General features: G+C 42.4%; 1 protein-coding gene across 6 annotated transcripts; it reads left to right on the top strand.

Moving 5' to 3' along the window:
• The first annotated feature begins 729 nt into the window (after window positions 1-729).
• Window positions 730-27,703, top strand: mtmr3 (myotubularin related protein 3). 6 transcript variants are annotated; one of them, XM_026187276.1, is made up of 24 exons: window positions 730-831; window positions 2,116-2,300; window positions 2,402-2,506; window positions 2,897-2,971; window positions 4,571-4,627; window positions 7,982-8,071; window positions 8,549-8,665; window positions 10,186-10,206; window positions 11,597-11,679; window positions 11,977-12,143; window positions 12,229-12,325; window positions 12,610-12,723; window positions 13,417-13,607; window positions 14,248-14,379; window positions 14,509-14,620; window positions 15,218-15,413; window positions 15,495-15,680; window positions 15,947-16,117; window positions 17,565-17,710; window positions 18,181-19,690; window positions 19,826-19,936; window positions 20,091-20,179; window positions 21,656-21,682; window positions 23,021-27,703. In XM_026187276.1, the coding sequence occupies exons 5-24, from the start codon at window positions 4,625-4,627 to the stop codon at window positions 23,184-23,186; spliced, it is 3,729 nt and encodes a 1,242-aa protein (XP_026043061.1). In that variant the 5' UTR covers window positions 730-831; window positions 2,116-2,300; window positions 2,402-2,506; window positions 2,897-2,971; window positions 4,571-4,624; the 3' UTR covers window positions 23,187-27,703. The 6 variants fall into 6 exon arrangements, with proteins under 6 accessions (XP_026043061.1, XP_026043060.1, XP_026043063.1 ...); XM_026187275.1 differs by lacking the exons at window positions 2,116-2,300; window positions 2,402-2,506; XM_026187277.1 differs by lacking the exons at window positions 730-831; window positions 2,116-2,300; window positions 2,402-2,506 and adding an exon at window positions 842-927.
• The last annotated feature ends 49 nt before the right edge of the window (window positions 27,704-27,752 follow it).

The following is a 27,752-nucleotide window of genomic DNA, read 5'->3' as shown; positions in this document are numbered from 1 at the left end:
TATTTTTTTATTTTATAATGAGCAATGAGCGCTCCACATATTAACATACAAAAGTTACTGCAAATTCATGTGCATATATAAAACCTTACACTGTAGCGTGCGTCCCTAACTAAGTGTAATCATTTGCACTCTTCTCTTTCAGTGAAGGAAACACTTCATTTTTCCTATTCAATTCAGGGTCATTCATGTCCACTATATTAAGCATACGATGATACTTGGGCAATTGTGGATCTTATAAATATGACAATAAACACCACTGGATTTTCAAAGAAAACCCAGTCAAACAAAGTAGACTGAATGTTTATTTATTTAGGAAAATGACTCACTATTACATTCATTAATATGAACTTCTAGGAATAAGAATAATGCTTTTGGATTTCTTCAGATTGAATGAATGTCACTGATGACTAAATGTCATTGAGTTCAAACATCTGACTTCTAATTTCATTCACCAATCAGATATATAACTACATATTTTACTTTAGTGTGTAAAATTAGCATATATAATATAGTGTCCCATTTGTTTAATTAGATGTTCTCTATCTGCTTATAAGACGTTTGAAAATCGATGATACTTGAGATCGCCTTTCTACCTAAATACAAAAAAGAAAAAAAAAGTTTTAAAACTGTTGTAATATTAATTTATCAGGCATCCCACTTGCCAGTGTTTACATGACATACCGTGTGGCTGAGCCCCTCCCCTTTTCCAGAGAACCGCTCTGACGCGATGACGTCACTCACACGTAGGGCTCTTTAGACGAGAGAGTTCGCGGCGATGGCGACGACGGCTCGGTGTTGGAAAGGGACGCAGTGAAGCTGGCCTCGGCTCTGGTATGATTCATGTTGGACACGTTGTTTTAATGTTTGGTAATTGCACAAGTTCCGGATGAGTCTTTGTCGTCTAACACCTCAGCACTCGTTTGACTGGTGAGTCCGCCGGTTGTAGTCGTTGCTCGGTGTGTTTTGACAGAGGCCTCCGCTCTGGGGTCCGCCCTCCATCTCATAACAACAAAAACAGTTGCAGAAAGCAGCTTCAGCCTAACCAGCTAGTGCTAGCTAGCAGATCTACGCGCTGCTCTCTGTCACGGCTTTTAATGCCAAACGTCGAGTGTTAAGAGACCGCTGCATAACAGTTCACTGTCTGCCAGCAAATGTTAATTTCCACTGTTTGCATGTAAATAGCTCTTCGACTGAGCGTTAGCTCGCTAGCATTATTTTACGCTGTCGAGTGGTTGTTGATGAACACTGGTTAGCCAACAGTTTACATTACATGGCTGCAGGAAAAACTAGCTAACCGCTATTCAAAAATAAAAAGGAAAAAACGAAAGAGCAGTTACTTGACTTAACAACCTGTTAGTACAAGAAACGTTAGCCATTTTCTTTTTTCCCCCTTGCAAACGGCTTTTCGTCAACTAGCAACGTGTTAATGTAACGTTGCAGAGCACTTGCGAGAAGCATTTGTTTTTGGGTTGACCGTAGCTTATTTTTTAGTGGCCAAAACTACCGGTATCTTTACATCGAATACTAACTAGTTGAAATAACATTAACTGGTGATTAATTAAGTCTAGTTTACATTTTATTCACCGTAGTGAAGTAAAAGGTAACGACAAAGTGTTAAAATTGAGCTGGGAAATCCCTTTCCCCAAATACGAAGTTAGCCAAGGCTTTTGCGTTTATACACTGTTTAGCAGCGCTGTTCAGTATGGCTACCGGGCTGTAAACGCAAAGCTCCGCTGTCAAACGTGTTGGTTCATTGTCTCGTTTCTTGTTTTTTCCTTATCATTTCGACGCTATAGTGTCGATAATGTTACCACTTGTGAAAATGACTGGCCTGTCACGGGATAGGAGTAAGGTTAAGGCTCTAAGGGGCTTAGACTTTTCTGTGTGACTGCTGAACTGAGAGCCAGACTGAGCCGTAGCCACGGGTCACGAGCGGGCTGCAGTAAACAGAGCCGTGTGTTGGGCAGATATGCTTTATCAGGTAGCAGCAGCAGTAAAAGTTGGCCTCTACTCTCAGTGAAGTAATGACCTCGTTTGCCTCCTTCACACCTCTCTCAATGACCGGAGATACTTTTGGCAGTACAGCGGGATATTTTGTCTTCTTTCTGTCTCCAGGCTGCTTAAATGTTCCTGAGAAGGTGTGTTGCTCTCCTGAGCTGCCCCTCCACTGACCCTCTTAGATCAAGTTTCAGTCTTTGCAAGCGTAGCTGACCTTTACAACTACTTGTGGGCCTGTTTGCTGAGAGATCCTAACGGGTTGCCTTTTGAAAAGTGATGTTAGAGGATATCGATAACGGAATGTAAGAAAAAGCTCTTTATTGATGGTTTACATGATCTGACCAACAAAGCTGCTGCTGCTTTTACTGTTTTTGATAAGTTGCATTTCTTTTGCTCTTTCAAGGGCAATCTGGGTAGGAACTTGAAAACTTTCAGCGACTGGACAAGTCCTGCAATGTCTTTGGCTCTGCTTGGCCAACCCTTTGGGCAAATTACCAACCATCGTTGGGTAGTTGAACCACAAAGCACAATTCATTGAACACTAACATTTCTGATTTCTTTCACTACCCTTTAAGAACCTCAAAATGTGACTGTATGTTCTTAAATATGTATTGTGCACATAATTGTTAATTTTTTATTTTATTTTTTTGAAGGTGAACATTAGCCGATCAGTTCACGTGCCTGAACCATGTCTTTATGCAAGCTAAACTGTAGGCTCGGAGAACCAGCTGGCTTATTTTCCAGTCTGCAGTACAGTTTTAAGTGGTATCTGAGCTCACATGCAAGCCACTGTGACCACCAGGGCATCTATATTTGCCAGTGAATCAAAAGAGCTTCTGTAGCTTGTGTGTCTCAGTACGGAGAAGCATTTTCTCATTATTCACTTTCATTTCCACAGATTTCCATGTCTAACTTGTGAGAGTTTCCACACAGGATATCAGGTCTGCTTATCATCCATTAGTGATTGTTTGTGGTAAGTCTAAAAATCTATGTTTTCACATTTTGTTCATTTTCTTCAATTTTAACCATGTAAATCCAACCATTGGATTTTCCCCATACTGCCATTTTTCTGACTGCCCAACATATCATAGATCATCGTTTAGTCTTCCCAATGCCTGGACACATTGCATGGGAAAGGCATTTGTGCATCCAGGTGCTCATGTACAGCCTCAGCGTATTATGAGCCACTCCCTGGATCCTTCCTTTTTCTCTTCTGCTTCTACTACTACTTTTTCTTTTATATGTGTAAACTTAAAAATATGCTCACATGCTTTCTAATGCCAACAGAAACACTTAAAATTTATGTAGAAAATGCTGCTATTCTGTTCATGTCAGCAGAGAAATGAGAGGAAATGAGGTTGGTCAGAGTTGAGACTGATATGCAGCAGAGATCTGGTCTGGAGTCAAACTGGGGATATTGTAGTTTGTGGTTGGCGTCTTAACCCCTCAACCACCCTGGTGTCTGCACAAACATGTATTTACATACAGGATTGGGCCAGCTTCGAGAACAAGGTTTGAAACCTTAAAAGTGGATTTCAGTGTATTTCTAGCACACCCACACCATCAAGAACCAGGGTTGTGTGTGGGCAAAGGTGAGGGTTTCTGGTTTAAATAATTAAATGCATGTTGAACTGAATTTGCGAACATAATTGTGGATGCATTCACTTCTGGCGAAATGACAGTTTAGTAGTGTCCCTAAATGACAATGAAATTCTTACTAGGGATATTGGCCAACTAGTCAGACCAATTTGCTAATTTGTTTTTCCATAAGTTCTATTTTTTTACAGTGGAGATCCACGATCAGGATTCATAGTGAAATGCTTTGAGAAAGTTGATTAGCCAATTGCTAGTTCATTTGGTTTTGTGCCAGTAGTTCTGACAATCATCTGTGATGCTGACAGGCTGAAGTAAACTCTAGATCAGGGGTCCCCAATCCCAGTCCACGAGGGCTGGTGTCCCTGCAGGTTTTAGATGTGTCCTTGATCCATCACAGCTGATTTAAATGGATAAATTACCTTCTTAACATGTCCTGAAGTTCTCCAGAGGCCTGGTAATGAACGAATCATGTGATTCAGGTGTGTTGACCCAGGGTGAGATCTAAAACCTGCAGGGGCACCGGCCCTCGTGGACTGGGTTTGGGGACCCCTGCCCTAGATGTGTTGAAAGAGATGACTCTGTTCACTCTTATTTGAGGGGGAGGGGGGGGGGGGTTTACCTTGCCTGTGTTACTGGTAATATGTACTACTCAGTTTGCAAGTGACAATGCATATCTATGAGAGATTCCTCGATAGTCCATCCCCCGTTTAGACATGTTGCATGCTGCAAGGGCAAAGCATCAGAGAGGAGGCAGATAAATCTGCCAGAATTAAAGCTCTTGGTAGACTATAAAATTGGACACAATTTTAAAGCTTTGTCTCTGTGTAAAACAAAAAATGAGCATGGGTAGGAGGCGTCTTGGGTTTTTTTTTCCTTCTTTTAATAAAACTTTTTTTTTTGTTTTTTGTTTTTTTTTTGTTGTTTTTTTTAAATTTAAAAAAGAAAAAAAATTACTTGTCTCTTTGTTTTTCTACAGACAGATCCAGGCCGGAGTTCCTTGTTGGGTGACCCACACTCCTTGACAGGGGCCATGGTAATGTATTATCATCCCAGGCATGCTTTTGATAATACAGTGGGGCAAAAAAGTATTTAGTCAGCCACCGATTGTGCAAGTTCCCCCACTTAAAATGATGACAGAGGTCAGTAATTTGCACCAGAGGTACACTTCAACTGTGAGAGACAGAATGTGAAAAAAAAATCCATGAATTCACATGGTAGGATTTGTAAAGAATTTATTCGTAAATCAGGGTGGAAAATAAGTATTTGGTCACCTCAAACAAGGAAAATCTCTGGCTCTCACAGACCTGTAACGTCTTCTGTAAGAAGCTTTTCTGTCCCCCACTCGTTACCTGTATGAATGGCACCTGTTTGAACTCATCATCTGTATAAAAGACACCTGTCCACAGCCTCAAACAGTCAGACTCCAAACTCCGCCATGGCCAAGACCAAAGAGCTCTCGAAGGACACCAGGAAAAGTATTGTAGACCTGCACCAGACTGGGAAGAGTGAATCTACAATAGGCAAGCAGCTTGGTGTGAAAAAAATCAACTGTGGGAGCAATCATCAGAAAATGGAAGACATACAAGACCACTGATAATCTCCCTCGATCTGGGGCTCCACGCAAGATCTCATCCTGTGGGGTCAAAATGATCATGAGAACGGTGAGCAAAGATCCCAGAACCACACGGGGGGACCTGGTGAATGACCTGCAGAGAGCTGGGACCAAAGTAACAAAGCTCACCATCAGTAACACACTACAACGGCAGTGAATCAAATCCCGCAGTGCCAGACGTGTTCCGCTGCTGAAGCCAGTGCATGTCCAGGCCCGTCTGAAGTTTGCCAGAGAGCACATGGATGATACAGCAGAGGATTGGGAGAATGTCATGTGGTCAGATGAAACCAAAGTAGAACTTTTTGGTATAAACTCAACTCGTCGTGTTTGGAGGAAGAAGAATACTGAGTTGCATCCCAAGAACACCATACCTACTGTGAAGCATGGGGGTGGAAACATCATGCTATGGGGCTGTTTTTCTGCCAAGGGGACAGGACGACTGATCCGTGTTAAGGACAGAATGAATGGGGCCATGTATCGTGAGATTTTGAGCCAAAACCTCCTTCCATCAGTGAGAACTTTGAAGATGAAACGAGGCTGGGTCTTCCAACGTGACAATGATCCAAAACACACCGCCCGGGCAACAAAGGAGTGGCTCCGTAAGAAGCATTTGAAAGTCCTGGAGTGGCCTAGCCAGTCTCCAGACCTCAACCCCATAGAAAATCTGTGGCGGGAGTTGAAAGTCCGTGTTGCTCGGTGACAGCCCCAAAACATCACTGCTCTCGAGAAGATCTGCATGGAGGAATGGGCCAAAATACCAGCTACTGTGTGTGCAAACCTGGTAAAGACCTATAGTAAACGTTTGACCTCTGTTATTGCCAACAAAGGTTATGTTACAAAGTATTGAGTTGTATTTTTGTTATTGACCAAATACTTATTTTCCACCCTGATTTACGAATAAATTCTTTACAAATCCTACCATGTGGATTCATGGATTTCTTTTTTTTTTTTTTTTTTTTTTTTTCACATTCTGTCTCTCAGTCGAAGTGTACCTCTGGTGCAAATTACTGACCTCTGTCATCATTTTAAGTGGGGGAACTTGCACAATCGGTGGCTGACTAAATACTTTTTTGCCCCACTGTAACTGTTGTGTGGCCTGAGTACTGTCTCTATAATCGGAACTCTCAATTGATTTTTACCCTTAATCAGCACGGTTTACCAGGACGCAGATATTTACGTCAGTGTCAGCAGTATCAAAGGTCCTCCAAGTTTGCCATCTATGCAGGAACACTTTCAGTTTCCACTGCCGAAATGAGTTGTTGCATTGCACTATGACATAACCTCTGGATCTGATGCATTGCCTTTTTTGAACCTGGCTTTTTTTTTTTTTTTTTTTCTTCTGTTCCCATTTTTGGCATGCTGCTATGTTGTGCCTGTCCCTGTCTGGCCTAGGCATGGTGCTCTTCTAGCTGTGGCAACTATTCATATTAGCTCTGCTCGTGTTCAGACAAGATCTCGGAGGAAGTTCTTCCACTGTGTGATATCTATCATCTCTTTCAAACAAACTTGGATTGAAAACTGAGCAAAGACAGACTAAAATCTGTTAATGGCCAAACAAGAATGCTACAGAGTCTGTTACTGTCAGCACAAGATCATTGTGTGGCTGTATAAGCATAAAATAGTTAGTTTGTGGCAGCCCTAGTCAAAACTATTATTTGGATAGTCGACTAGTCACCGATTATTTTTGCGATTAGTCGACTAATCAGATCATCATCCATTGGACGTAAAACGTACAGCTTATTGCACCAGCAGCATCTGCTCTAATATAACTATCATTAGCTTACAGCTTTAAGTGTTTAAGGTCTGTGCTAACTAAAAATAAAGACAAGATGATAGTTTATTAAATTTTAATGAAATTTGCAGATTGTTTCGGTGAAGTTTAATAAACTCCTTACTATCTAAAATATAACGGGACACCAGAGTATATTCTCAAGCATCTCACACTTCTGATAATCAGTTGTCTGCTTGATGTTTATTTAGCTGTGTAAAAACTATAACTTTAATCTCAGCCAAACCGATTTACTCAGGAACAAATAAAATGCTAAAAAAAAGCCAAACAATAACATGGTTAAGTTATCTAAGTGACTTATATATCATGTTTAACCTGAGTAGCGGGTTTGAAAACAATTTGCAAGGAGTCCGGTGTTCTCACGGCTCTAGTGACCTAGCCCCCGGCTCGCTATCGAGCTAGTGGGTAACAGACGTCTCCGAAAATGTCGGAGCGCTTTTGAAAATATGTGGTGTCCTGATAAACTGAGCAGATATTTGAGGTTTACACAGCTACATTCTCGCCTGAAAATATGTTAAACGTTTATTTTGTGACCCAGAAAGAATAATAAGAGTAATATTAAAACTAACTAGCTGCCGCCATTGTTGGAAACTGAGCTGGGCTGCGCTATGAATTCTGGGACACAGCTTCTTCTTCGGGGTTTAACGGCAGCTGGCATCCTTGTACATGCAGTGCTGCCATCTTCTGTTTCAGTCCGTTATTACACTCTTAAATCCTACTACTTATTCCTGCGTCTTTTGGGATCTTACAAAGCTTCAAACGACGCGTCGACTATTAAATTAGTCGTCGACGATTTTGATAGTCGACGTAATCGTGGCAGCCCTAGTTTTGACCACAGCCACTACATTACAAAAATATACTGCATGCATCTTCCAAACAGATTAGAAAGTAGTCAGACAAAAAAGGAATGTGTGTGAAGAGGAATGTCATAGTTAAAGTTGTTAGTACTAGTTAACTAGAAACATTAACAGACTATTGCACTGTAGGAGGAGGAGGGGCAGCAGAGCTTGGAGTGTATCCAGGCCAATCAGATCTTCCCCAAGAAGTCCCCCGTCCTGGAGGAGGAAAACATGCAGGTAAGAAAACCACTGCAACTAGCTGCTTGTTTTGTGCAGTATGAGGGCGAAAACAAACTCGGTGACAGTTGTGTAAATCTTTCCTAATCAGTTACACAACCTTGATGACATGTGGGACTTTTGCTTGCTTCTGCTTACCCTTTATGCTCAAGAGTTTGTGTTGAGGATTGAAGTGTTTCTTCAGAACACTTCAATAAACTTTTACCACCTCTTCAGAAACTCATTGTTGCCTAGTTGGACACTCTGACTCTTTCTGGTTACTTATTTTTCTTTTTGTTTGAGTCAGCTGGATTCTGGCTCTCTCTCTCTCTTTTTTTTTTTTTTTTTTTTTTTTTTTTTTTTTTTTTTTAATTATTAAATGGGCAAAATATTGACACAACTTTCAAGTTGTCATATGACTCATGACTTTTCCCACTATATTTGTGTCTGTGTAGCTCTGCCGTTTATTTGAAATGTTTTCTCTCCTGCTGTTGTCAGGTGCCCTTTCCTGAGCTGCACGGGGAGTTCACAGAATATGTGGGGAGAGCAGAGGATGCCATTATTGCAATGTCCAACTACCGCTTACACATAAAGTTCAAAAAGTCAGTTGTCAATGTAAGTATCTCTAAGTGACAAGTGCGCTTCAGTGTTGTAGCTTCAGAGAAAAAAAATCTTTCACGTGGCACAAAATCGCTGCAAAATGAACCACATTGTCTCCATTGGAGGCTGTATCAGTATGTGTGTATTTTGTGAATGGACAGAGCACTGTGGTGACCAGGCCATTCAAAGCTGCTCTCCACTGGCAGCAGTGCCATGTGACTCTTCATCACCTCTCTTTCTACACTCGTCTGCTCGCTTTGGCTTCTCTCTGGAACTTGCCGTTGCCATGGATGCAGTTGGCCCACAGGTTCCTGCATAACAGCCAGGGCCTTTCTTTCCATCCTTTTTCACTATGTTAGAGACAAGCTTTGTTAACAAAGTATGGTCTTCATTTACCATCACACTGGCCTTGTATGGATCTTTACTTTTTCTTTTTTCAGAAAAAGATGATTTATTAGAGCCTAAAGTTACACAGGACCCTTTACACTATCAGTGGTAGTCACCCTGTCATGACTAGTCTGTGAATTTCATTGGCTTTTCATGGTTTCTCATCATATTGCAGCTAGCCTCTTGCTTGCCTTAAAGACCTAAACTCACCAGGGTCTTGGTGCCTGCTGGCCACCTTTACCTCGTATTACCAGCCTGTTAAAGCCCAGTGGTCCTGGACTTTTAGTTTAAACTGTTTTCTATGTTGTGTAGTATTTAAAAAGTTATTACTTTTTTTTTTTTTAATTTTTGTTTCCGTTGTTTATCTTAGTTGAGTATCTGCCATCATTTGATAAAGCTAATCGGCTAGTGACGTACAACCATAAGACAGTTTTGCAATGTGCAATCATGTGCTACAGAAGTTTTTGTTGTTTCACTTCCGCCTCAATGAAAATGTTTAATCATCTATAGAGAAGTTTATTTGCTCATTGTTTTAGTGTTGAAATGTTTTTATTTCATTTGTCATTTCAACTCTCATTAAAAGACCAAACGCACAAAGAATCTCATCAACAAGTAATATCTTTCTGAAAAGTTGAATGTGTGTGTGGCTTTTTTTTTTTTTCTTATTTCCAAGTCATACAAGCTGTAGTTATTCAGTAAATGACGGTATGAATACACCAGTTTTAGTCTCAAAGACAACTTATCCAAATAACTGGAACATTTATTTATTTTGGTGTATTTACTACAGTTTGTGCATCCATCAGTGTTTCCTGTTGACCTCAGGAACCCTCTGGTTCATGCCTTACACAGTGCCTCCCTGTGCCCATGTCACACAGCCAGCATTTTCCTCACACATATTTGGATGTGTTGCATCACATGGCAAATCTGCCGGAGCTCACAAATCAGGGGTGGGATGTGCTGCAAGAGAGCGAGAGGTTGTTAACAAGCAGCCCAGGAATTTTCATGGTGGCTAGATTAGGGTTGCAGATTAGAAAGTGGAAATTAAGTTGTGACAGCAAGATGCATGAATGTGTGGAATGTGCGGTGACGCCAGCCTCACACAAATCGACATGCATCGCTTACATTAGTATTCTCTTTGTTTTGCATAGAGTTGTTGTTGTGAGATGTCAGTAAGTACCCGGAAGAGCTGCATGGTGTGGTTAAACTGTACAGTTTTGTGTGTATCTGCCTGTTAACAAGCTGGCCTCAGACTAGAAAACTGCTTGTTAGTTTTGCACAAGGTGCTGGATTAAACTAGAAATGACAAAAAATGCATATGGGGGGAAATCTATCCTCACAGCATTTAGGTTGCCAACCTCTAAATCAGGGGTGGGCAACTCCAGGCCTCGAGGGCCGGTGTCCCTGCAGGTTTTAGATGTGTCCTTGAACCAACACAGCTGATTTAAATGGCTAAATTAGCTCCTGCAGTTCTCCAGAGGCCTGGCAACGAACTAATCATGTGATTCAGGTGTGTTGACCCAAGGTGAGATCTAAAACCTGCAGGACACCGGCCCTCGAGGCCTGGAATTGCCCACCCCTGCTCTAAATACTACAATAAAATCTCCATATGGCTGTGACTCTGCCACTGTGCATATGTCTGGAGAGCTTGACGTGCTGATGATCATGCATGACTCCAGACTCTGTGAACATTAACTTTTTATCCCACAGAGCTACTGAAATATTATCTAATTAACAAAGCTTAGTCAAAGGCAGCATAGGTATTTCCCTGCAGTATTTAAAGTATGCTGTTAAGTCATAAGCACAAGCCGGTTCTGTACTTTGCTATGTGCCGGGGAGAGGGGAAAAATGGCTTTGTGCCAAAGGGAAATGCAGATACAACTGTAAGATCTAGGATGATTGCTTTTTTTCTTTCTCCTTGCAAATGGGGAACCAAAAGGAAAGTTAAGAGGATTATGTGCTGTCTGTTTGGAAAGTTTTCAGACTCTTTCAAGTTTTCCACATCTTGTGTGGACTCATCCTAAGATTTTTTTTTTATTTTTATTTTTTATATATTTATGGTGGTGGGATTATATAGTTTTCCCATCAAAATTTTAATAAACACTGATTTATTCTGACTCTTCAGCACTCTTAAGCAATGGCCTCAGTTGTTCCTAGGTGTGCTGTGTAGGTTTTGAAGGATTTGAGTAAAACTGAAATAAGATTTGAAAGAGTCTGAATTTTCTGACCGCAGTCTATATTTGCAGAGCAGAATGGGATGTGATTTTATGATGATGTGATTAAAATGTACTTCAACAAATAACCTTTTAACGTTGAATTTTTAGCACTGTGTCTGATGGTTTAGTTTTTATTTATACTTTAAACTGCTCTTGCACATCAGCACATTGTGGTGTTGGCATGAAGCCACTATCCAGCCACCACTAATTTGCTTAAAGGATTGCTCGAGTCTGCCACACTACCTGTACTGACTGCATGGGTTTGAGATTATTTTTTTTTAAGGCTATACACTAGTGTTGCAGTGTATAAGTGATGTGACGGTTCCTTGTTTTCCCCCCTCTTCAGGTTCCTCTTCAGCTCATTGAGTGTGTGGAGTGTAGAGAGATGTTCCAGCTTCATGTCACCTGTAAGGATTGTAAAGTCATCAGGTATGACCATTGAAGCTTCCTGTCTTTGTCTAGATGAGAAACTTTGAGTCATATCACTTCCGTATGTTTGTAGTAATCACTGCAGTATCAAAAAAAGACATTAGGTGATTAGTGTGAGCCTGCTTTGTATGACAAAATGACAGTAAATGGGTTTGAAATGTTCTCTTGAAAACTGAGGATAACATTTAAGATAAAATTTGTACTATTAGTAAAGATTAATATTTATTTTTGTTTTTGAGTACTAGACTCCTGCATTTGGTTCTTTTTGAAAGATCACATTTTAAATTTTATCCCCAGATGTCAGATCTCCACCTTTGAGCAGTGCCAGGAATGGTTGAAACGTCTGAACACAGCAGTGAGGCCTCCGTCTCGCTTGGAAGACCTCTTTGCCTTTGCCTTCCACGCCTGGTGCATGGAGGTGTACGCAGGAGAGAAAGAGCAGCATGGCGAGCTGTGCAGACCAGGTACCCTTTTAATTGCTCGCTTGTCTTTACAGAAACTTACCCAAACCTGTATTTTGCTTATCGGACATCTCTGCTGTCACTGTAGGTGAACATGTGACCTCATGGTTCAAGAATGAGGTGGAGAGGATGGGCTTTGACACTCAAAATGCTTGGAGGATATCTGATATCAACAGCAAGTTCAGGTAGATGCGGCTTTCTTTCAGGATACTGCTTCCGTGTTGATTTCAGAATTGCAGCTAGAAGATGGATTCCATCCTTTGCTTTCATTGGCAAACAGCACAAGTCAGTATGTGTTAAACAGTGGGTGGTTGTGTTATTGTACTCCATGAGTGCTGAACCCTGGACAGATAAGGGGCTGGCCCAGGATTAGGTGTCTGCAGACAGAGACTTTTGTTGAGCCATCACAATCCTTTGGTGTTCCCTCTCCTTGTTTAACTTTGCTCTTTGTGCCCTTCTGCACTGCCAGGCTTTGCCCCAGCTATCCTCAGCAACTCCTAGTGCCAGCCTGGATTACTGACAAAGAGCTAGAAAATGTGGCAGCCTTCCGCTCCTGGAAGAGGTTTCCTGCTGTAGTTTACAGGTTTGTGTTTTAAAGCAGCTATTAAAAGCAGACACTTGGCCTGTTTATCATTAGAGAGGTAAAAAGCTTCCTTATGCAGCGGAAACGAAGCAATTGTTGGATAAAATCTTGACTGTTCTATATCAGTGCCACAAACCCTCCTAGCTTCTGATTTTTTATTTTTATTTTTTTTATTTTTTTTTTGTGTTTAGAGTGTGCTACCCGACCAAAAGCACTGACGTCACCAATTTTGGAAGTGCTTCAAGCATTTTTTTGGCTCTTTTTGTTTAATAATGCTTGGCACTGTTTGGGCAACTTCATGCTTGAGCCAATCAGAAGTGAAGACTTCGTATGCCTGTTTTGTGCATCACAGAACATAAAATTTCAGTTTTTTACTATTTTAGTATATTAAATTGCATAAACTGGCATTTCTGAAGCTTTGTGCCTAAGAAAAACTAAAAGGTCTACCTCATACATGTGACATACTGAGTTGTGGTAATGAAGTTCTATTTTTAATATACTTGTGCGTTCTAAGTCTTTGGAAATCTAAGAAAAGTTAAAAGTAGTATAAAATGCTGTGAAAGGGAATAAATTGTCGTCGTCTTCTGTAGGATTTGTACTGGTATTACTATCATTAAATTGAGTACTTCCATTAAATAAACTCTACCTTGGCCAGACATTACCAGTCTAACTTCTCACTTGCCCTTCACATAGGCATACAACTACTGGGGCTGTAATTGCCCGCTGTGGCCAGCCAGAGGTCAGCTGGTGGGGCTGGAGGAACGCTGATGATGAGCACCTGGTTCAGTCTATTGCTAAGGCCTGTGCCGTGGACAGCAGCTCCCAAAAACATGTTCCCAACGGTAGCTACACCAATAGCTCAGACCTGCCTGACACTGATTTTGGTAAGAGCTCTCACTCAGACACTTTTATACTGCCCACTCAGAGTAGGATATGTTAATATTCTGCTTTATTTGGCAGCAGAGGTTGTCAGAGCTGAAATGTTTCCCCTTCTTTCTCAAAGTCTGTTAACCTGCTTGCTATTGTTTTGAAAGCAGAACCCATATGTTTGAAATTTGGGTCCCTGTGTTGCATCATACTAGAAACTACTGTTACATCATGTTAGCCCAGCATTCATTCATAACACTCCTCACTGCTGCAGCGTTATGCTGGCTCTCTTTAGTTCAGTGTAAACAAGCAAAGCTATCACAAGGAGGGGCCTTAGTGGTGCAGTGAGATCTGTGTAAAATGGCCTTCAGTCAGCCTCACTGACATGCCGTGTACGCCCACAGACAAATGCATGCTTCCAGCTGAACATACACCTACCACTGCACATTTTCTTGAAGTGTTGCCGTCTTTATGAATTTGCAGCAGACACTGTTGACTTGTCTGATTTGTTGGTGCTTGTCTGAAGCTGCAAACTACAGTAAACTTCTGTTAAAGACATGTTTGATGTGCCTGAAAGAATCTCACTTATGCCCCCAGAAGGTGCTTTATACAACCTGAGCTGTAACTCTTTTGTTTTTGTGTGTGTGTGCCTGTCAGAATCCTCCATGACCAACAGCTCAGAGGTGGAGACACTGGCCAGCCAACCTCAGAAGTTACTGATCTTAGATGCCAGGTCCTATGCAGCTGCTGTAGCTAACAGGGCCAAAGGTGGAGGCTGTGAATGCCCAGGTAAGTCCCGTCTGTTTGGTCCCAAGTCGCATACAGAATTGGGTCAGTGTGTCTTCGATTTAGCAGCTCAGTTTGGCTTAAAGACATCAATTTTTTCTTATAGTAAGTGTTACTTTCATCTTATTTCAGAATACTATCCCAACTGCGAGGTGGTTTTCATGGGAATGGCTAACATCCACTCCATTCGCAAGAGTTTCCAGTCTCTACGATTCCTCTGCACTCAGATGCCTGACCCAGCCAAGTATGTGTTTGTAAATATGCCTCCAGCAGTACACCCAGATTTCCCAAGTCAAGATTTTATGACACAACGCTAACGCTAAACTATTAAAACTCAAAACCCCCAACAACCTTTAGTAGTAGCTGGATGTAACTAGCAATCATAGCCGTTTTGACTTGGGCCTTACAGCTGCGCCTGATACTGAGAACTTGGCCCAAACCCTCTTTCCCTTTGCACTGCCATATTCAACACTGCAGTGATGTGTAGCTGAATTGTCAGCTTTAAGTGTTTGTGTGGAGTTTTTTTTTTTTTTTTTTTTTTTTTTTTTTTTCCCCCCCTCCCCCCTTATGGTTTGCAGATCAAGATGGAGATAAGTGTGTGTGTGAACCATGAGATGGTAATTCGTGTGTATCTCTATTGATCTAGAAAACACAGTTGCGGTTAGATTTATAAACTATGTAATGTGAAAGAATCATAATTTATGTGGGTCAGGGTGTATGTATGTGTCCTAGTCTCATAACATGGTGTTGTTGGACTTTTTTTTTTTTTTTTTAAGATTATATTCATTTCAGCACTTCAGCTTTAAACTGGGCACTATAGGCTTTTGCTGTCTGTTTGCAGCTGGCTTTCTGCACTTGAGGGCACAAAGTGGTTGCAACACCTGTCCCTGCTACTGAAGGCAGCTCTGCTGGTGGTCAACGCTGTGAACAGAGACCACAGGCCTGTTCTTGTGCACTGCTCTGATGGCTGGGACCGCACACCACAGATTGTTGCTTTGTCCAAGCTACTGCTGGACCCTTACTACCGCACTATTGAGGTATGGATGGAGATGACAATGTTGTTGTATGCAAATAAAATGTGAAAATGATAAAAGCATTTATCGGATTATCTCATGCAGGGCTTCCAAGTTTTGGTGGAGACAGAATGGCTGGACTTCGGCCACAAGTTTGCTGACCGATGTGGCCATGGAGAAAATTCAGAGGACCTGAATGAGCGCTGCCCTGTTTTCTTGCAGTGGCTGGACTGTGTTCACCAACTGCAGAGGCAGTTTCCATGCTCATTTGAGTTCAATGAAGCCTTCCTGGTGTGTACATTCAATGTTGTGTGGTTTTGTTTTTTTTTTTTTTTGTTTTTTTTAAACAACAACAGAATCCAAAATCAAAAATGAGCAATTTATCTACAGACATAATGGTGTCTGATTAAAGTGTAGTTACATTGAGGTTCCAGATGTGAGAGATTGATATGCATTTACCTTCATGGTGCGCTAAAATGTAATATGAGGAACTTTTTATCCATGCTTTTGTTATACTTGATAATTTGTATACAAGTGTTTGTGTCACATTTGTGCAGGTGAAACTGGTGCAACACACCTACTCCTGCCTCTTCGGTACTTTCCTGTGTAACAGCGGCAAGGACAGGGAGGATCGTCACGTTCAGGAGAGGACCTGCTCGGTCTGGTCGCTCCTGAGGCCAGCCAACCGCTCTCTGAGGAACATGCTCTACTCCTCACACTCCGAAATTGTACGTCAACACTTTTAACCATTCAGTCCTGCTAAAAGGAAGCAAAGATACTCGTGTCTTTTGTCTTTTCTGACTTAAACATTTAATGTTTAAACTTAAAGACAACTGGGGCTGTACCTAGCTATTGGACAGAATTGATCGGCTCCCAGCTCAGAAAGCTGGATGGGGATGTCAGTGACAGAATGTCACTATATTCAGTTGTTAGTTACTACACTGCGTCAGCAGCAGTTCACTAGTTCAGAGGTATTACACAGTGAAGCTGACAGCTTTTCTCTTGCCATGTTTACATAAATGTAAAAGTTGCATAGACTTACTTGACCAAAGTGAAAAGCTCAGACAGCAATACTTCTACTGTGAGCTTCGCTGACTGTCTCACACTCATTATGCTGTCATTAACCTATCAGCTCTACTCAACACGTGGTGTTAGTGCACCTACTTACACTTACTAAGAGTGAGGACAAGGAATAGAAACTAGTGTCTGACGGCATTATGTAGCGGCCTGATTGCGTGCTCTGATATGAGAAAAGTATAAATAAAGTGAATAACATAACTGCATTTCAGTTATATTTTAGTAAAGCAGTTCCTTAAAACCCTTATTACTGATCTAACTGCATCAGTAATTTTGATCCACTTTTTGTCCTTCCTGTCATATGGAGTGCAGCTAGCAGTGCTCCAATGATGCTCTGTCTCAGACATACCTCAGCTTTTCTTGTTGTTGCATACACTACAGAACAAAGACGTGTGGAATTACTGTAGAGATATAGTGAACTTTGAAACTTAGGTGTCTGGATTGTTCATGAGTGGAAAGTCCGTCAGATCGATTCCTGCAGTTAAATGAAAGATTTCCTAAAGCTCATTCAAAGGTTTTCTGCTTTCAACAAAACTGACTAGAAGTGAACAGGATACAATATAAAAGGAAGCTTTTAAAGAGATCGTCCTGTTTGAAACTGTCAAATCTAACTATCTCAGAATCAAGCTCTGTGCTTCTTGCCATTGCATACAGCATGTCTTCACATGCTGCTTTTTCTTCTTTTCTTCTTTTTTTTTTTTATTTTTTTTTATTTTTAAGGAACCCAAGAGTGCTGTAAATTTTTGTACATAACAATTGGCAATAAATCTAAAATACTGTGAAATACCAGTGCTTTTGACACCCTTCTGAGAATTGCATTTTTGTGGTTACTACTTTTGCATTTGTTTTGTGTGGGTGGAGACGGGCAGACATAAATATTGTCCTCTTGGTATGAAAAGAAACAACATTCTTGGAACAAGTTTAGTTTAGATGTTCTTGACAAATCTTATAAAACTTTAATCATCCCAGATTTAGGCACTTCTTGTTCGTTCATTCATTTATTCTATTCCACTCCTTTCTAAAGATTTGCATTCAGATAACCTTTGTCATCGTCATGTCTGATTATATCTTGAGTTAAGTTTGCAGCTCTTGTTTCAGGTTCTCCATCCAGTGTGTCATGTACGGAATTTGATGCTGTGGACGGCCGTCTATCTGCCCAGCTCCTCCCCTACCACTCCTTCCGATGATTCCTGCGCTCCCTACCCAGTGCCCGGTGCCAACCCGGAAGATGCACCCCTGGGCAGGTGAGCCTGGCGCGTTGGCACCCGACCCCTTCCCACTCTTCTCCCTATCGTGTAAGATAAAACGCAAGCCACAGACTTCCCACAGCCAGAGGGGGGCCGGCTTTTCCACTCTGCTGGTCACATGCTCTGCTTAGATGCAGTCTATGCTCTTCACGACAGTCAAAACATCTTGGAAGTGCAACAGGAAGTAGTCTTTAAGGCTATCATTAAAGCGCTTCAGGTGGTCGATAGGACTAGAAGTGCTGTGAATGCCCGTTCATTTACATAGTTTGTGACAGCCAGGTCAGAATTAAAGAGATGGTCTTTGCTGAAATGTCTGTTTTGATGAGACAGACATGTGAGTGATTTGTTAGGCAAACATTTTATAATTGTTTGCAGTTTCTCATTAAATTATAGGCTGTCAAGCATACTAGGCTATTATGTAATGAAATGCCGCTTGTTTGTAATTATTTTTCTCCTTTCCTGTTAAGGCGAACAAAGACGCGCTCCTTTGACAACTTGCCTAGTGCGTGTGAGCTGGGAAGCTCACTGGCTCCCAACCGTCGCTCCAGTGACCCAAGCCTGAATGAGAAGTGGCAGGACCACCGGCGGTCTCTGGAGCTCAATGTGGCAGTGGGGCCTGAAGGAGGGGAGAACCAGGATGAGGTGCAGCCATATCATGACAGACTGGGCTCTGAGATGGATCACAGCAAGCAGCAATCCCAGGGCTCAAATACTGAACGTAGAGAAGAGTCTTCTGTGAACCCAGCAGAAGATACAGCGGAGGAGGCAGAGCTCTCTGTGGCAGTGGGTGTGGCTGAGGGACAAATGGTGAACATCCTTCAGGAAGCCACAAAGGAGGAGGCAGGATGCGACGTGCCAAGAGAGGACCATGCTGATACTACTCAGGTTTTTAATGCTGTAGACCAGGAGGTGGATGGACACGTAGAGCAGCATCAGATGGTGGACGTCAGTGAGACTGTCATGAAGAGAGACATGTTCGCTAATGGTCAGCTCCCAGAAAATGGTGAGATGAAGGCTCAGGAGAACGGTGACTCTTTTTCTGTGCCCACACAGAAGGAAGAGGAACAGGATCAACAGGAAGCCAATGCATCTCAGAGAACTGAGGACTTGGTGACGGAGAATGTAGAGGAATCTTCTGTACAAGAAGAACTTGCGCATGTACCGAAGGAGTGTAGCACAGGTGAGCCAGAAGAGCCTGCAGCTCATAGAACTATAAATAGTGACTTAATGTATAGGTCACCTGAAAAACAAGGCTTAGATGAGAGAAGCTGCCCTGACTCTGAATCTGACCACAGTGTCCCTGAGTCAGTGGAGTTGGTAGATAAAAGGACCTCCTTGATGGAAAGCTCCACAGAGACTTTAACTGAAGAGGTCTGTGGCAGGGTGGAGCTCCCTGTGCAGCCACCTGTTGGTTTAAACCATCACCTCATGAGTGATGGCAGGAGCCCAGTTCCCTCTTCCAAGAAAGAGAAGGGGCTGGAGACTAGTGAGCATGGCTTGATCAGAACTTTAAGCGAGGGCAGCAAGCGGCCCTCTGTCAGTGCCTTTCAGTCAGTTCGTGCTGACCTTAGCAGGGATGGACTTTGTAATGGGGACAACTCCGAAGGGGAGCCAAGTGGAGCACCTTACTGGGCCAAAGGGAATGTGGAGAGGGCCCCTTTGAGCCGTCAGGTATCCGTAGCAAGCTGCAACTCTCTGATCCTCCACCCACGAGGCAGCTGCTCTCAGCACCGCTGGTGTCATGCCTTGCTAGGCCGGGTCACCATGAGCCCTGAGCAGCCAACTCGCAGCCATCTGGATGACGATGGGCTGACGCTGCACAATGATGCTATCCAGCAAAGACTGAGGCAGATTGAAGCGGGGCACCAGATGGAGGTGGAGACTCTGAAGAAGCAAGTCCAGGAGCTCTGGAGCCGCCTGGAGAGTCAACAGCACATTATCTCCCACCGGATCAACGGAGACATTGGAGATGAAGTGGTAAGCCACTGAAAGTTAACTGACCCTCTGATCTGTTTACAACTTGTAAATGGAAGCGATCCACTTCAGACTGCCCTGCTTACCATTGCCAGTTAAAGTGAACCTTACTGTGATCATCTGTCTCCCTCCATTCAGACCTCAATGACGGACTCTGAGTACAACTTGGACCCAAACTGTTTGTCGCGCTGCAGCACAGAGCTCTTCTCTGAGGCCAGCTGGGAGCAGGTGGACAAGCAGGACACGGAGGTGAGCAGCTGCAGCCATATAAAGACCCTCGTCAGGGAGGGATGGCACAAGGCTCACAAAGCGGTCTTTTAGCAGCATTTATGCAATGCAGAAGAACCTGGATGAGCTGCTCGGTATATGGAAACTGAACTGATACTTTCCCCAAACATTGCAGGTCACCCGCTGGTACCCTGATCATTTGGCAGCCCAGTGTTATGGCTGTGAAAGCAGGTTCTGGCTTGCTACCAGGAAACATCACTGCAGGTGAGAACAGCTTTGTTTTTGCAGAATCTCAGGCCTTCACTCTCAGTTATCACAAATCAATTCTTTCTCTCCTGTTGAGGCCTTTGCTGTTTAGCTCACTCCTCTTCGGGTCAGATGAGCTTCTTGTATGTAGGTTCAGCTGAGGCTGTTCATGCTTGGTACCTGAAGATGAACTTGAGAATCTTTGTCAACCCGTTTGTGACGAGGTTTACTTCCTCTCTATGGACCAAAGCTTAATCTGTTTGCATTGAAAGCCAAAATAAGAGTTTCTCACTTCAAGCATTTTTCTCAAAATATACATGTCTGTGTCCCTGCACAGACATGTATGGATGATAAACATGATGTAATCTGTGACTGCTCAAAATATTTCAAGGACGCACTAAGCAGTACTCAGAACTGGTATAATGTTGGCAGCTATTAATCAGCTATGTCTACTATTAATAAAGCAAAGGGTTTTGTTTTGTGAATTAAAGACTTGTATAGGAGAAATCTGTCTTATACACTTCCTGCCTTGTTTATTTGGATGTTTCCTGGTTCCCTGCCGCTGGGGCAGCCAGTCTTATTTCCAGCATCCACATAAAATGCAACAGGTACCACTTAAATGGGCACCATCATTAAACCCTCTAAATAAGGTAATGAATCAGAATAACAGATGGCGTACTTGAATACTGTAGTGTGGGTCTTTCAAAGGAATACCATGTGCCCCTGTTGACATGATTCCCAACTATTCTAAATGCAGCCAATTAAGTGACCCAGATTTGCCTTTTTGATCCAAGTGTTACTCTCTAATGTATGAAATCTTTAGAAAGTCTTTAAGCATGCCCTTTGTGCAAATGTAAGAAGTCTGTTGTACTGTGTGGAAGTAGCCTTCCAAAGAAAGTGTCCTGCACGCTCTCTACACCTGCTGTGGATGAACAGTCAGGATAGTTGCACGATTTAAGGCTTTTGGTCCCAGTATCATGTCTTTCATTCAGGAGAGGAAAGTTATTTTTAAAATTTGAGGACCTAATTTGCATTTCATTTGCCAATGAAATGAGGCGCCACTCTCTGGTTGTCTGTACTATGTCAATCTATAAACAAGAGCCAGGGAGCCAAGTAAACTGTTGATTGGTTGTTTAATTTATTGTAGACGCCCTTTGTTTTGCACCGATGTGTCCACACAAAACTGGGTGGTCAGGTTGATAATCATGTGGTGAATTAGCTCGTGGACACTTCCTCCTGGTGTCATCACTTCCTTTTATACTGCTGACTGCTCTGTATTTCCCTTTTTGTCAGTGGATCACATGAGTCACTCAGGAGAACTTTGAGGTTGAATCTTAGGATGTTTAGTTGTAAATGTAATTTGTGTGAATCCTGTGAATGCAACTTAAACACAACACATCTCCATCAGGACTTTTTTTTTTTTTTTTAAGTGTTATGTTTTTCTCTGCGGTTCAGCAGTACTTATCCATTTTCTGCCCCTCTCCTCCTCTACAGTGGCAGGGAGCCTGTTCAGGAGGTCTGGTGAGATCCGGCTCCCCTGTCCCACCCACCCTCCAGCCTTTTCAACCCAGCATCCTTCAGTTTCCTCCTCATCCTAACCCAATCCCACCTCACCCTTTCCCTTACTCACCTGCTGCATTTGAATCCCCTCATTCTGTTTTGGCAATCAGCAAGTTCTCAGGGAAACCTCTTCATTTCTGAGATGGGTTGATTTGTGTGTGTCCTCCAGCAGTAGCAGTGTGTTTTCATACAGCAGTTTTGAATTGGCTGTGACAGTGAGCATGGTGCTGTCACTCGATCAGAGGCTGCCCGTTTCATTGGAAAATTTGTAAATCTTTACTAAATTGATCCCTCAGCCTCGACCATCCTAGTATAGCATCACATCGGCACCCTGCCCCGACTCACCCACAACATTAGGGTTGTAACGATTCTCCAAATCCACCGTGGCACATCTGGAAACCATGGACGTTTGTTACTGCAGATTCTGTCTCTGAACCGTTACACCCCTACACGGCACACACCCTGGCAGCATGCTGCCCCTAACCAACCCTGCATCCCACTTCCCAGCAGCACAGCATGGTGTAAGACACCTCTCAAGCCACTTGGTGGTGCAAAAGGGTAAAGAGTTGGAAGAAAAACAATCTAATTCACTTTCTGCTCTGTGTGGTTACAAGCAATTGAAAGGGAGCGCTGTGTGTGTGAGCATGGCCTTACATCAGAATTAGAGCATGGGTGTTTGAAATCTTCAGTGTGACCTGTCTGTCAAGTGATCACAGCAGTGTTTTGAGTTGAATAATCAACATGTTCTGTTTGGAGCACCTCTGCTAAGCGGCATGTAGTGAACATCACAGCAGAGCTGCACTGTAAACTGGATGGGTGGAGTCTGCCCACAACTCTCAAATCATGTTTAAAATAAAAGTTTATCATGCGTCACACATGGTTGAATCATAGATCAACGTCACTTCACCAGGTGTGGGGTTTTATTTTCTTTTTTTTAAATAAGTAGCACCTAAGTCCTGTTTTTAAAATCAGTGTTTAGTATTTCCCTGTGTGGACCTCCTAGATAAGTGAATGTTTGTAGTTTAACATAAACTTGATCCAGATAAGCTAGCCCACACGCCAACTTGATATTTTTTCTTAATTTATTTCTTCCCCTGAAAGCTTTTTTTTTTTATATTATTATTATTATTAATTTTATTTTTTTTAAACAAAAAACCCAACTCCTCACATCAGTCCAGTTTAAGTAAACTGTTTTAAATGAGGTGTTATTTTCTAAGAATCTACCACAGGGACGCATGGTAACTTGAGGTGTAAAGAACGTGAGAGTCCCCCAAATAACATCTCCGTGTTCCTTGGCAGGAACTGCGGTAACGTGTTCTGTGCCAGCTGTTGCGACCAGAGGATCCCAGTGCCAAGCCAGCAGCTGTTTGAGCCCAGTCGTGTCTGTAAGACCTGCTACAGCAATCTCCAGCATGGCTCAGCTACCCTGGAGCTGGAGAAGCCCATTACAGCCAGCTCCAACTGAGGTCCAGAGGACCAGGACAGACGGGAGTCGGGCTGAGCTGCAAGTCGCTGATGCGGAAGCACTGCTGAAGAGCACAGGAGCTAAAGAATGTCCCACCAACTTTGTGAGTGCTGCTGCACTTTGAGTGTGAGTGTATGTGTGAAAGAGAAGCTGAGTGGCATGTTGGTGAGATGGGACTGCGCACAAAGGAATGAAACTGGACATCCTGGTGCCTTGGACCAGGCAGGCAGAGGACATTGTCTCACTGTATTTGCTGAAGTCTCCTGGAGGACTTTGGTCTGTGAAAGATTCTCCTGAAGATCCTGAAAAAAAATCAAAGGTTTCTCATCTCCTAGCCTGGAGCATGGACTCATCTCTGCAGGGTGTTCTGACATCCTGGCAATCACGAGACTGTCCCTCAGCAAGCCAATGTCTCAGTGAAAGATTAAAGGAACAATTCATCCAGATCACCAGAGGAGATGGTAGTCATATTCCCTCACTTCCTATGGTACCAACAATCCAGCAAAATTTATTATGATTCGACTTTATCTGAGATTTCTGCTGCCAATTAGTCTGCAGGTCATGTTATCAGTTCAGCATATTTTTGTGTAACTTGTTAATGCTGTAAGGTTGGGCTGTTTTTACCAGAAAACTTGGTTACATATTCAAACAGTCCGAAATGAAACCTAAACACTTTTATATCTGAATACATGTAACAAGCAAATTTGAGAAGCCTGATCCAGTGTGAGATTCATCCCCCAATCAAACGACCAACTTTGCAATGCTACACTTGCAGGTATGATTTCCACATTAAAATAAGACTGATCTGACTGAGAGGCACATACCCATTGAACCTGTTACACTTTAGAATTGTCCTAAAAGTGCAGGAAACTAGGTTTTAAAATTACTAATACTTCCGGCTATGTAGCTCAGAATCTCGTTTAAAAATGCTGCTTTCTGATGGTAATGACTTGATAACATGACCGCAGACTGATCAGTTAGTAATAAACTGCATGAAGTCCTCTGTGGAAAAACTGACTTCATGCTTTTCAGACATTGGTTGATCATCAGCTAAAGTGACTGAAGTGATAGTATCCTATTTAAAGATGGGTCACTTAAATATTGATGTTCCCCACTGCTCAAGAACCTCTGTAAGCAGGTGATATTTACCATACATGCATTTGTATTGTCACCATCAACTAGTAATGGCACACTTGGGAATATTTGTTCCTCTCTACCATTGTGTGCAAGAGCTCAGTACATTTGAAAACCCCATTCCTCCCTCTCCTGGACTGGGAATGCTGAAGTGCATCATATTCCAAATTAAACCAGAGTGCCTAAGAAGCTTGTTTAGGCTCCACATATTCAGACTTGTTGAGAGTGAGGCAAGTTTTGCCATTTTGACTTTGTAAGAGTGCTGTGAGGATGCTTGCATACACTCAGTCACATGTTCAGTCTAAAGGAGAGCTTGTCTGAAAAGTGTGTAAAACAGTGAAGTGTATCTCTTAAAGAAACTGGCCGCAGCCTTTGTTTGCAGTGTCATTACTCTGGATAACTGGGTGAATTGAGCCTTTAACTTTCTGTGGGCCGAGTCTCAACTGTGCTTGCTTTGTTTGGGTGAGCTTTTAAGCAGCTTTTCAGAAGAGACGCACAAATGTGGTGGCAAACAAGTGATGTACAAATCAAAAAGCCCTTGATGCTTTGTGAACATCACATTTAGTTATGGTTGAGATTCAGTCCAGAGTACAGAAAGGAGGCTGGACTCCTGGAGTTTGTGAATTTGTAAAATTCTGTGCTGTTCACATATTTAAATGCACTTTTTTCTTTTTTTTTTTTTTCCCTTTCTAATTGCTTTTAAAAAATTTTTTCAGTAGTTTGGCATCCTTATCCTGATCACGGTGAGGATGGTGAATCATTTTGTGTTTGAAGCCCCTGTGTAGACAAGTCATGCAGCAAGTTAGTGAGAGGAAAAGGCTTGTGGCTATTTGGTCTTTTAACAGCTCGTGCTGCGCTGCTCCTCCATACCAACAGACTGTTTATTACTCGTGTGCAGGGAGCACTCACTGTGAGACTCTGCTGATTTCAGGCTTTGGCTTTTTGTTTCAAAGCATTAACATCACACAGGTTTGGCCGATAGACCTGCATCAATACCGACGTTTTTTCAGTTTGTCTGTCGTGGACAAACTGAAGCACACGACGGTGCGGCCAACTGCTGCCAAAAGATCCAGTTTTGTTTTACCCAGCAGGCACTGGGACGGAACAACCTGTTTTGTTTTGTTTTTCTTCTCCCCTCAGTCCTCTGGTACTAATCAGACGGGTGTAAAGCTCACAACAAGACATCTTTTTATCTATGTATATATATATATTTTTTTTTTCTTCAGGTGGCTGTCAGCCACTACGAAACAAATTCCACTTTGTCTAAATCGGAGGAGCACAGCAGCAGTAGAAAGGGCTTTCTGCATTTCCCAGGTCTGTAACGCCACATGAAATCTGTCAAAGCATCGCTGAGACGCCTGCTCATCCTCACACCCATTCACAAACTACTTGTGCACACACAGACACAACTTTTGTACAGTAAATGAGAGGAATAATATATTCAGATACCTACATAGCATTTAAGAAAATGTATAGAATCTTTGAATAGTGGCACTTAATTAGTCACCAAAGTTTTTTCTTTTCTTTTTGAAATTGCATAAAATACCTATATTTTGCAATCTGTTTAAGGCAGTTTGTTTTGTTTTTATGAATAAATGGAGAAGCAGGGTGACCTGATTTGATGCTGTAATGGTTCTCTCTCCTCCCCCTACTTGGATTTTATTTATTGATATTTGTATTGTTGACTTGCTGTTAAAACTCCAGTTAACTCAGTTTTTGCCACAGGATAATCAGAAACGCAGACTGAGCGGTGGTTCTGAACTTTGGCTACAGCATCCCGTCAGAATATTTTGTGTTGGCCAATCACAGCATGTGTGGATGTAAAGATTTCAGCATTATGAGGGGGTGAGCAGTCAAAGGTAGCCAACGAGATGTCTATGCACTGAGTGAACAGTGGTCCAAAACAAGCAGCCTGAACCCAAAATGAAGCCCTGCCCCCTTTAAAGCTCTCATACATTTATACCATTCACACCCATCTACAAACACTACCTCTACTTGCATCCACACTTGTTCATGTAGACACACATACATTCACATACTGAGCTTCTAGTTGCTGAGTGACTCTTGCTTTTCAGATTTCCAGCGCGAATGGGTTGTTGTTGTGTTGCAAATCTTTTTTGTAAACCCCTCCCCTGATTACTGTTCAGCTGGAACATTTAAAGGTACAGCACAGAAGCGTAGACGAGGTTGATAATCTTTGTTCAGACTGCCAATCTCTATTCCCCATGATCCAGCTCGCTGTGTCAGATGGCTGCTGTAGATATAAACACAGCAAGTTTTGGACTAAGGGAGGAAACGCAGACATTTAACTGTGATTGACAACCTGATGCTACTTAATTATCCTAAAACTGTTTGACTGAGCCCATTCCTGTCACTTCCTGTTGGATTTGTGCATGATGCTGAGTTGAGATTGTTGCCATCTGGTGGTGGAGCTGCTGTTTTAGGTGGTCAAAACAACCGGCTTAAAGTGTGTGCTTTTTAATGTCGACCTCCTGTGGAAGTGTGTTTAATTCGACAGCCTGACCTTTAGTCTTTCAAAGAGAACTGAAATATATTATTTTGGCCCTCTCGCGAAAGATGAGTCAATTCCACAAACTACATCTGATGGCAACAAAATGGAGCAATTGTGTCCAAATAGACAATTTATTATTTTAAGACTCCACACTCCCTTGTGAAGCCAAAGCGTTTTGACCTTCCCCACATTGACGACCAGCAGCGTGAGTTCCCTTTTTTCGAGTTTCACCACAGTCACAGGGACGTCTTGTTAAACAATCCATGAATGTGAATGGTCTCACGGGAGAGGAAAGGCTGTTTATTTGCACATGACATTAAGTAAACACTGCCACAGGGTGCATCTGAGTAAAGTGAGACTGAAAGTGTGCTTTTCAGTATTGCAACAGCATGCTGGAGTTATGGACAGATCTGTGTGTGGGAGGGGCTGGTAATGTGGGCTTCAGTTAACGTTGCTGTGTCCCCACCCCCAGTATGCATATGTTGGGGTTTTGTTTTTTCCACTCACGCTGACTTGCTTTTAGAGGCATCACTGCAATGGCCCAGTAGTCACATGAGGTGTGAGTGTATAAATGCATCAAGCATTTCAAGCATTAGTGTGACTGAGTGTCTCTTTGGTGGAGCCTGGTGCCAAGCAGTTTTTATTACGGGTCTCTCACAAAGGGATCACTCGTGCTTTTTCTTCTTCCTCTCTCACCCCCTCTGTTAAGCACTTTGAACCTTCTCATGTCTGTCGAGTGTATGGCTGTACATAGCAAATTCCTGTAACAACAAGTGCTCCTTGTTCAGTCTGAATATTTTGTTCTGTTTTGGATTTCCTTTTAAAGAGAATTACATTGTTGTAGAATTAAAGAAATAAACTAGAAGATGAATCTGTTGTGACTGTTTGCTTGCTAGGTGATACCTGCTTTCACTGACACA

The sequence above is a fragment of the Astatotilapia calliptera genome, chromosome 12 (assembly GCF_900246225.1).
Source record: "Astatotilapia calliptera chromosome 12, fAstCal1.2, whole genome shotgun sequence".
NCBI lineage: Eukaryota > Metazoa > Chordata > Actinopteri > Cichliformes > Cichlidae > Astatotilapia > Astatotilapia calliptera.
This window is presented reverse-complemented; position numbering and strand designations above follow the sequence as displayed.

Coding starts and splice junctions, on each gene's coding strand:
- mtmr3 (XM_026187275.1), top strand. Junction 12,326..12,609: donor GATATCAACAGCAAGTTCAG/GTAGATGCGGCT, acceptor CTGCACTGCCAG/GCTTTGCCCCAGCTATCCTC. Junction 19,937..20,090: donor TGGACAAGCAGGACACGGAG/GTGAGCAGCTGC, acceptor CAAACATTGCAG/GTCACCCGCTGGTACCCTGA.